The 10742-nt window shown below is 43.1% G+C and overlaps 1 protein-coding gene across 1 annotated transcript; it reads right to left on the reverse strand.

Moving 5' to 3' along the window:
* Positions 1-1178: 1178 nt before the first annotated feature.
* Positions 1179-10035, reverse strand: mat2aa (methionine adenosyltransferase II, alpha a). The gene is made up of 9 exons (XM_042070931.1): positions 9730-10035; positions 8111-8188; positions 7841-7963; positions 6976-7088; positions 6617-6760; positions 6006-6224; positions 4417-4599; positions 4033-4166; positions 1179-3161 (listed from the first exon to the last, which is right to left on the reverse strand). Exons 1-9 carry the CDS (start codon positions 9818-9820, stop codon positions 3059-3061), a joined length of 1188 nt encoding a protein of 395 aa, XP_041926865.1. The 5' UTR covers positions 9821-10035; the 3' UTR covers positions 1179-3058.
* Between the last annotated feature and the right edge of the window lie 707 nt (positions 10036-10742).

The raw sequence follows: 10742 nt of genomic DNA on the forward strand, positions 1-10742 counted from the left end.
GGATATGCATTTAAATTGCTTATGTTTTCTTTTGCGAGATGTAATTTCTGTTGTTTAATGTCTATATTCAATCTTTTTCTAATCTGAGGCAGCATGGATATAGAGAAGACCGTTTCAAAACAACTCTTCAGTTCCCTGGCTTTCCCCCTTCACAGCATTCACTCGTTATCAAACTCAGTGACCACAGATCTGTACACAAGTGCCCTGGTACTGACATTATACCTTTAACATCCCCCTACTATTGTTGAGGTAGGCAACAGGCCTACAACAATCTTTGTAAAATCTTGTTCAGCCTCAATCAATCCTTGAAATGTTCAACACCAAAGAACCTTCAAGAGACAACACATTACTGGAAATGCACCCCCCACCTATGCTGAAATTCCATTTCTAGCTTGTATTATTCTCCCAATAAATTTGTATTCGCAAAGCACTGTTGAAATTGATTGCTATTATACTTTCTCAACCCCAGGGGGAGACCTTGCACATCAGATCACTGCCCAATGTGCTATGTAGTACTCCCAAGTCATGCTAGGATCAATTGTAAACTAGTAAGGCGTGTTCCATAGATCCATCATCTGACTTGTTATGCAGAACAAGCTGATAATCACAGTAAAACAGGTTCAAACCAGTCAGATGTTCTGGTATGCTGCAGTTGGAAGAAACTAGTGTGCATTCTACACCAACACTGGCTCTCTTGTTTAACACATTGATGCGCAGTTTGAAGACTACACTTATAGCCAAGATAGCCTCAATATCTGAACCCTTAAAGGACAAGACATGGATACTACTGTTAAATTATACCCAAGTGACATTCATATGTAGCAGTAAATTGTCAGTTATGTTAACTCCAACACATGGCATTCAATCTATTGGTCGGAAAAATGTCAGCTTGGACCACCCGCTCCAGTGTAGCAACGCCCCTGACGAGGCAAAACTGCTAAGCACAAAATACTTGAAACGAACAGAAATACCTCCTGTCAAGGACAAAGGTCATTTCCATAATCAGACCTCTAGTTGAACAGTCACTGATATCAAATGTGGAGTTCCGTGGTCAAAATGTTCAAGGTTTTAGCACATTTAATAAATACAAATAATAATAAAAAAATGTAAAAAAAAAACAGTAGGAGGAAAAACCTGAGAGGCATAAGTGGCAAAATAATTACAAATCAAAGCCAGAATCTCAAGGACAGACTTTTATTCAAATCACTTTGTGTGGGACATTACCACTTTAGGAATTCATGAGCTCTTTAGGGGAAAGGGGGGAGGGTGTACTAATGGCCCCATGTAAAGGTACATATTCACTGTAGGTGGGGGTTGGGAGGGGGGTGGGGTAGAAGGTCAAAATGAGATTGAGGAATTGGGGAGACGAGGGAGAGAGAGAGAAAAATAACAGAAAAAGGCACTTTTTTACTCTTTCGACGACCAGTCTGACACTCCCATCACTGGTTTGTAAAAAGGTCAAATGAGGAATATAAAAAGGAAGAGGCGGAGCCTCCCAGAGTCCCACATTGAGAGCATGTAAACGAGGCTGGTTTCTCTGTACAACACCAGCCAGACTTTTGCTTCTGTTCGCAAGACTGCAGGGAGACCCCGCCCAATAAAATACTCGTAAAAACAAACAAAACAATTGCGCACATGGTTATTCTCGGTCGTTTATAATTCTTATGTCGGTCAGATAAAAAGTAACAATGGTCAGAGCATTCTTCAGCGAGTGCTGGCCTGGGACAGAGCACCTCATGGCTTTTCTGTACAACACCATGAGAATGCCACAAGCGCAACACAAAGGAATGGGTGAACCCACAATTTCCAGGCAAAACGAGACAACAAAAGAGGTTTAAATCTGTTTTAATTTAACATTGACGGTAGAAAAGGCGGTTCCTCCCCACACAACAGGTCCCTGGCTTTTCTGTAGTACACCAAGGTCCAGGTGTTAGAGGTTGGCCACGCTATTACGAGTTTTTTTTTGTTGTTGTTGAATATTCCTTCAAGTAGTAAATTCAAGTTTTGGGCGAAGGCATTTTCCCTGAGCAGGCAGGCTGGAGGTGAGGTTTCTCTGTAGCTACACCCCACGCAGCCAAATGGACCGCTCAGGGGAGTGCTCTGCCGACGCCCGTGGTCGTACAGTACACCACACACAACGGAGCTACAGCGCCGCAGTTCTATGTGGATTCCTCGCCAAAAAGTCGGGAAAACACAGAGAAACTGGAGAGGTAGGGGTGGGGGTGGAGGGGGCGAGGGTAAACAAAGCCACATCTAAACCCTGCAAAAAGCCAGCCACCAAGGAGACGGGGACAAGGCGGTATTAGCAGCTTCTGACTTCTCTGTAACACGTCAGAAAAACGATGGCGCTTTTGCAGGGGAGAGAGTGACTTGAAAAAGGTGTCCATTTCTTAGAATAGGGTCAATTGGAGACAACAACCCGATTGCGGAGCTTCCGAGTTGCACCCAGGTGCATTCGACAAACGCTTTCACTCATAAGAGAAAGACGTGTGTGCGTGTGGGAGGGTTGCTTTGATCCCGTTTCAAAAATTCAATTCAATCTTTTTAAGCGAACCCAGACTTGTTCGTCTTCTTTTTAAGCAAAACGAATGGGCTTACAGCAGGCCTAGGGGCTTCAGCCAGCGATGCATAGCGTCTAATAAACAATCTTAGTCCTCTGTTGTGCCATCACTAGATCAGAAGGGGTTTGGTAGTAGGTTAGGGCGGTGGGGGTGATGGAGACAGGTCAATGGTAAAGCATAAAACTATACAGTACCAGGGCAAAGACTGGGGCGGGTTGGGGTGGGCACAATCATGGCAAAGGGTGATGGGGGAGAATTGGAGCCTGGGGTCATCAAAGCCAAATCAGCTCTTGGAGTGCAGAGAGACAGAATGACACAGTGTGGGGGGGGGGGGGGGGTGGTTATGCAAAGGAGATGGTGCATCTGGTTTTCCCCTCGCTCGTCTCCATTGGGCCGCCAGGGTTTCTCTGTAGTGCACACACCGGCGGCCCACAACACCAGGAGAGGAGAGGGGGGAAAGCGCAGAGGTTCTTTTGTATGATTGGGCTTTTTTTTTTTCAGTATTTGAGCTTCTTGGGCACCTCCCATGGGAATGAATCGCGGCCAAAGTGGCCATAGCAAGCGGTCTTCTGATAGATGGGTTTCTTCAGGTCCAGCTCTCTGGAACACACACACGTAAAAACCACATCAACAAGTTATGGTGAGTGGCAAACACAAGTTCTCAGGACCTATATATCTAGAGGTGTTCTTAACCAACTTTAAGTACACAATACATATTTGGCTTTACATTAATTGACAAAGGGCTTTAACTATGTAACTGATGTTATGGACTTGTCTAATGGCTAATCAGAAGACAGACTACCACAAGGAGGAGCCTAAATAATACCCATTTCTCTACAGTTGAAGAAAACGGCTCGCTTTCAGGTGTGGCTGAGACCCTTTCACACGCTTCCCCACCAAACACTGTCAAAAGGAATTTCTATTTCTATTCATTTACACATTTTCATTTTTAATTATTTTTTTTACATCTTGGAGTCTGACTACAATTAAATAAGGGATACTGTGTAAACATGTATTAAGATGTGTAACCCACGAGGGATGCATTTGGTTCTGTTAGAAAATAAGTCAACCTGGTTAGTTTGTAGTGCTGTTTGCTTTAGTCACAGACTAAAGTTTGTTTGGTTTGAGTCGATTCCACTATTGCCAAGCCCTCATGCTTTAGCTTGCTAGCTGTACTTAGCCTAAGTCTCCAAATATCTAATTTATTTTGTTCTTACTCTTAGCTTGTCTCACTACACACTCACAAGTTTCTAGAGTGTTGACATGGAACAGTTATTAAACTTTTCCGCCCGATCTATTTCATCAGTGTGCTGTTATTAAGTCACTTGCCAGCCACTCAGAAAAGACTAAGCCAGTTTTCGTTTCAAGGGGCTGTCAATTTCAGCCTTGTTAAACTTCCTACACCATATTCAACTAAAGAGCCAAGTGTCCACACAGGGCCAACAGGCCGCCGCAGATGGAGGCACGCTACCTGACGATAACCCCAGGCCGTAGATCAAAGTTCTTCTTGACGATGTCCAACAGCTCCCTCTCACTCTTCTGAGACGTGCCATAGTGGAAGATAGAGATGGACAGTGGGTGGGACACACCAATGGCATAAGACACCTGGGAATGGAAAGGCAACACAGTAAGGACATGGGCATTCATCTGGTGGAGAGAAGATTCAGGTTATTTTCTGGCCTAGGGTGCAGTTTCACAGAGTGCTGCCAACTCACAGGTCAAGTTAACAACACGTTTTTCCATTCTAGCTGCATTGTCAGCAATTTGCACCAAAGAATTTCACCCTGTTGTTTTTCTTGTGTGTTGCTAATCAACTTAATCACTGATCACTAATTGGCACCAGTCCAAGACTCACCTGGACCAGCACACGCTTGCACAGGTCTGCCTTCACCAGCGACTTGGCCACCCAGCGGGCAGCATATGCTGCGGAGCGGTCCACCTTGGTGTAGTCCTTCCCAGAGAAGGCCCCACCCCCATGAGCTCCCCAGCCCCCATAGGTGTCCACAATGATCTTACGGCCAGTCAGCCCCGCATCACCCTGAGAGACATGGGGCAGCCATTAACATACATGCATATATAAAAGGAACGATGCACAATGATCTTTAGGGCTGAAACGATTCATCGAATTACTCGAATACAAAAATTACTCGAGGCAAAAACCCTGCCTCGAAGCCTCGTTAAATTCCTATGACGCGCACTATACGCGCAGGGATCCGATTGTTCCACACGGACCGTTGTTCAGGAAGCACACCACTAGCGCGTGAATTGTGATACATTCTGAATTTAGCTGGCGCGATGGCGGAGTCAAGATATCCATAAATGGCAGAGAATGTCTAAAGTTTTCAAGTAAAGTTTTGGGATCATTACATACTCAAAAAAGAAAAGAACAAGCATCTGAACCTAAATATCCACTCCATGCTGTTTCACCAAGCGTCAATAAAGTAGGCTAGGCTATTTATCAATCTATCTTTTATCAGTATGTGATTTTAATCACACACTGTATTTGTAGCGACGTCGTGATTGCTTGTTTAGCTTTGATGTTTTTAAGTAAGTAAACTTATTCACGTTCAATTGCAAGACAGTATGCCTAAAAAAGAACCCCTCACACACATGCATGCACACTCATCTATCCTCACGCACCGCACGCGTGCACACACACACACACACAGGTTGCTAGGTTACCATAGCAAATAGGCTCACCCCAGAAATGATTTTTTAGTAGCCTAATGGTAAAATTATTTGTTAGTAGCCTAATGGTAGGCTATGTTTTAGTAGCCTAATGGTAAATGCTGCAGGTGTAGAAATCTACATAAAACAGATATGCATGTTGATGTCAGGTCTAGATTACAGCATGAAACTTGTTGTAGGCTACATATTAATACATTAAATTGCTTTCCCTCTTCTCCCTCCCAGCACTTCACAACATAGTATGGACAGCTTTGTTCGCCCAGCTAAGTCATGCACAAGAGGCTGCAATTTTACAGAGAGCATTTTGAACATTATTGATGGCACTGGCACAATTGATGGCACTGGCACTTAAAAACACTAAATGGGTAAATTGCAATAAATGGGCTTAGTTTTGTAGCCTAATCTTAGAGTTAGAATAAATACCTCTGTGCCAATTGCTTGATCATTTTACAGCTATGTCATTTTCGTTATGCATTGTGTTTTGGTTGTTTAAAAATGCAACAAAAAAAATTATCCGATTAATCGATCGATAAAGTGCTAGATTAATCGATTACAAAAAGAATCGATAGCTGCAGCCCTAATGATCTTTAAAAAAAAAACAACTCAGAAATAACCCACATTGTTTGATAATCCCTCAACATGAACCAGTAGGACAAATGCTGTTGAAAATGCCTTTCCAAAATTCGGAAACTTATAGGGTCCTTCGCCAAACATCTCCATATTAGGCAATAAAACAAACAAACAGCAAGTCGTTACCTGTGGGCCCCCGATGACGAAGCGGCCGCTGGGCTGCAGGTGGTAGACGGTGTCCTCGTCCAGGTAGGCGCTGGGCACCACGGCCTTGACCACCTTCTCCTTCAGCATGTCGCGCATCTCCTCCAGGCACACGCCCTCGTCGTGCTGCACCGACACCACCACTGTGTGCACGCGCACCGGCAGCATGGCGCCGCGGTCCTGCCGGTACTGCACGGTCACCTGCAAGACACACAAGACCACAGTTCACCATGTGGACAGCTACAAGCTAGTGAGATTCCTGAATGTTCTAATGACAGTTGGTCATCACACATAAACAAAAGAGGAGTTTGGTTCCAAAACGCTATATCCACCATGATTTTTCATAAATCATTTATTTTCATTTTGTTTTCCTAGTAATTTTAGTGGACATGTGATTGAATAAAGATAAATCAAATAACAAATGCCCAATCAAAACAGAACTGCAATTTTATTGATATTACCTGAAATACACAATTAAATAACATGACTTATTAATGTTTTCAAAAATGGATTTATAGCATTTTGGAACCAAACTCTTAATATTTTCTTAGCGGTGTGAGTGTGTACAAATGTGTTTATCACTGCACACAAACCTGGGTTTTGGAGTCGGGCCTCAGCCAAGGCAGGGTGCCATTGCGCCGCAGCTCAGCGATCTTGGCATTCAGCTTGTGGGCGAGGATGATTGTGAGGGGCATGCACTCCTCCGTCTCATTGGTCGCATAGCCAAACATCAGACCCTGGAAAACATGCCATGTTAGTTTACATTTGATCACAAAACCATGGTAACGATGGACAAAGATTTAAGTCTATCAAATGCACCTAACATTATTCTCACTTAAATAATAAATGCTACTATAAATATGCAAGAATAATGTTCAGTCCATGTGTTTGAGACTCAAGACTTTGCCCTTCTTTCAAAGTAAGGTCAAGTCTGTGTAGGTCAGATTTTCACCTGGTCACCGGCTCCAACGTCCTCCTCACTGCGATCCAGGTGGACCCCCTGTGCAATATCAGGAGACTGCTGCTCCAAGGCCACCAGCACATTACAGGTCTTATAATCAAAGCCTAGACATACAAGCATTTGCAATAGGCATACAGTTCAGTTTTAACATTTTCATCTCCAGACAGTTTTTGCGAGCACAAAGATTCTATTAATTTGCAAATGTGTGAATTGTTTAACCAATCATAAAATTTAAGGTCATCTCTGCAAACCACTTTCCCGTACTGATAAAGGCAATAGGATAAAACTGTCTGTCAATACTTTCAAAGTAATAGAAACCTTCCAGTAAAAGTGTTATTTAGCTCCATAAAAACATGCACTTATGCCATGGTGTTTTCCAATAAAAAAAATTAAAAAACAGAGTGAAGAAAGTAGTCCTGCACCGAATATGGCTTTAGTATGATTACAGTTTGTGTTTCAAACCAGTCTAGAATAATCTGTACAGTAATTATATCGCTACGGCAGTGATCTTATTTCAGGCAAGGTCCTATTTCAGACACATGAGTGCCTCGTGAGTCACGTCACAGTTCCCAAAGAAGGTTAAGTATTATAACTGATCCACCCCAACTGTTATAAGCAGTCTTCATAGATCCTGGTGAATCAGAAAGGAATGTGCATCTGCATGAGAGGACAAAGTACTCTTCTGCATGTGCCTTCTTTCCAAACAGGAGGGAAGTTACAGGATGAGGATCACAGCGGTCTATAAGTGGTTTACAAATATAAATATATCTTAAAATATATAGCTACAAAATATTAAGCTAAAAAAAAAAAGATGTATAAATATAATGTATTGCCAGTTTTGTGATTCTCTTAAAACCTTTGGAAGAGTCATCATAGCCAATGTTCTTGATGGTGTCCCTGACAATCTTCTGGTAGTCCAAAGTGGCACGGGATGTCACTTCTCCTGCCAGCAGAATCATGCCAGTCTTGGCAACAGTCTCTGGGAAAGGGAAGACCCAGCGGCAGAGTAAGTGAAATGTAGATGGTGTGTATGTGTGTGTGTGTGTGTGTGTGTGTGTGTGTGTGTGGGGGGGGGGGGGGGGTGGGGTGGGGGTGGCTGGGGTGAAGCCTGTAATAGGACACTCACCACATGCTACTTTGGCATCAGGGTCCTGTTTGAGGTGGGCGTCAAGCACGGCATCGCTGATCTGGTCGCATATCTTGTCTGCAGAAACCACAGCAACCAGGCAGAAGACAGCAAGAACAGAACCAGTGATTAGCATATTAACAGTTATTTGTGCAATAACCTTCCCATTCAGGTTGCTAATTGCTTACATAATAGCATTCCTCTGCCAACCACACGTTGTGAGCACAACAGGAATCTTGGTCTTGGCTAACGACATTGCATTAAGACAACTGACAATGGTGACACTGGCATGTGCCAATAAAGTCTGTACTCTCTGGAATAGCCCAACAATAACGACAACGTGACAGACATACAATTGACACCATATAATGAGGTAACTGGTAGCTCTGTTGCGTGTTCCAATTTCTGTCAATTTGTTTATAATTACTTTGCTACAGCAATATCCGACCCGTGTGGCCAGGCAAAAAACGCAGTGTTGGGATATCCTGTTGGTACTGTAGAACTGCCGCCACAGGATAAGAGGGAGTCCTATATTTAGGCCAGAGGTAAGCCAAGATTAACAGATACAATACCCCTCCTCAAGCACAGCCACAGAGGATGTTGATACTGAGCTCCTTTCATTCATGCGCATTAACCCACCACGAGCGTTTCATTGTGATACAGACGCTGCAGTTCTTTTCATTTCGAATTCTACTAACGGAAATGTAAATCAGTCTGCCTACAATTTCGTCATCTACCGGTTACTGCGTGTTAACCTTACTTAACGTTACAGTTTCTTGACACCATCAAAGCTAGACACCGCAAATTAACGCGAGTTAAATTAAATATACGACTGGTTAATGCACCTACACGGTAGACTTGCTACACGTACATTAACGTAGCTGACCCAATTCTTACATTGCAAGACGATGATTGGATTGCATCCAGGTATTACCGGCTGCGGTGAAATACGGCAACTACCGAGGAAAGCTTGCCAAGCTACCTGGCTAGCGTATATGGCTAAGTGGATAAACATTAGCCTACATTCTCTGCGTCGCTATCTGTCTGAGCTAACATTGGAGTACATGTGTGATCCGCCGTTGTGATGCATACGTACGCACCACATATAAATAACCAAAACACACAAGTTACGGTCGAGGGTATAGGTATAGGAAGCACCACAATGCATTATTAGTGTTAAACGCCAGATCTATTATTACTGCTATGACAGTGTTGATTAGAAGTGCGTGGACAGCAACAATTCAAGGAAGGCGGGCCCGTGGCCTACCTACCTACACATGAATTAGCCTAGTCGCCGAACACCAGCACCTCGTGTGGCCTGATTATCCCCGCGTGTTAGCAGGCCTACTAAATCATTCTTACTACCACTAAATTGACATAATTTCTAGACTAACAAGTAATTTATCAATAACCGTCTTGATATTTTGTGCATGCAAAGCTGCCTTTGAGAAAGCCCCACGTTAGTTTGCAACAAGCCTTTGCATGCTAGCTTTCAAGTTAGCTAGCATTAGTAGGCGAACATGACCTTGTTCCGACACCTTGTTTGCTGGGCAAAATCGTTGTAAAATGAAATTTTATTAGGTATATCGACTTAAGGTAAACTCGCTAATGTCACTAACCTGGATGTCCTTCTCCGACAGACTCAGAAGTAAAAAGAAAACAGTCTTCATCGATGAGTGAATTATGGAAACCGTTCATTTGTCCGTTCATCTTCGGAGAACAACGTTATACAGCTATCTAATAGTACAGACGTTTGCGGTGATTGTCTTCTGTAGCTAACTTATTTTACGCAAGGTGTGTGAATTCTTGTTTCTTGACCACAGATTTCGAAGACGTATAAACTGGTGACTTCTAGAGTATTCGTTCACTCCCCGTGGTATGTTAGCCCTACCTCACACTCCGCCAGTTATATACTCGGTTGGCTGGTGAAATCGGTAACGTTAGCTGTATGTCCCGCCCCTACACATAACGTTACGCAGTCGATGGTGATCCCCTAGTTTTTTCAATGCATAACATTGTAGCCTATTGTGAATTCATCCTTAACAGTTTGCTTGAATGACCAATTTTCACGTGAGCATCTTGATAGTGGCTGCGTTAATTTGTTTCACAATTTGTATGAAGCTCTCCATTATTCTTGATATCTTTAGACAACTGAAGGAAAGCTTTAGCCAACAGATTGAATGGTGTGATTAATGTGGACCCGTGGATAAGCCCCCTAGTCACTCTACTGATTGCTTTTCTTTTGCTGTATAGGCTATGAAGGAATAAGAGAGCTTGTGACCAAAAAGGCCAGACCCACGCAATTCTCTAAGATTAAATAACTTCAAAGTGGAATTGAGCCTAGGCAGCACCACAGCACTCATGTAGGCTACAATATTTCCAAACATTTGAGGTAGCCTATTATTTGCGTGTGATTACATGCTCTCCTCTCCTCTGGTGTTGTGAATGCCTTGGATATGATATTGGATAACTAATCTTATTGTCAGTAAATTCTCTGAGTAACTTCCCTACCAGCATGGGTCTAATCAACTCAGTTTTTAGAGTGCTATTGTAAAACAAAATGAAAATATGCTGATATGCATCTCTCTCTGTTGGCCTACTATGTGTGCAATTTATTGTAGAGCCTGGTCTC

This window comes from Alosa sapidissima, chromosome 18 (assembly GCF_018492685.1).
Source record: "Alosa sapidissima isolate fAloSap1 chromosome 18, fAloSap1.pri, whole genome shotgun sequence".
Taxonomy (NCBI): Eukaryota; Metazoa; Chordata; class Actinopteri; order Clupeiformes; family Clupeidae; genus Alosa; species Alosa sapidissima.

Excerpts from the sequence above, each read along its gene's own strand:
- mat2aa (XM_042070931.1), bottom strand. The coding sequence starts at position 9,820 with ATGAACGGACAAATGAACGGTTTCCATAATTCACTCATCGATGAAGAC. Across the intron at positions 6,225-6,616 it reads GGCCCGACTCCAAAACCCAG|GTGACCGTGCAGTACCGGCA; the intron begins GTTTGTGTGCAG and ends TGTGTCTTGCAG. Across the intron at positions 3,162-4,032 it reads CGGCCTGGGGTTATCGTCAG|AGAGCTGGACCTGAAGAAAC; the intron begins GTAGCGTGCCTC and ends TGTGTGTTCCAG.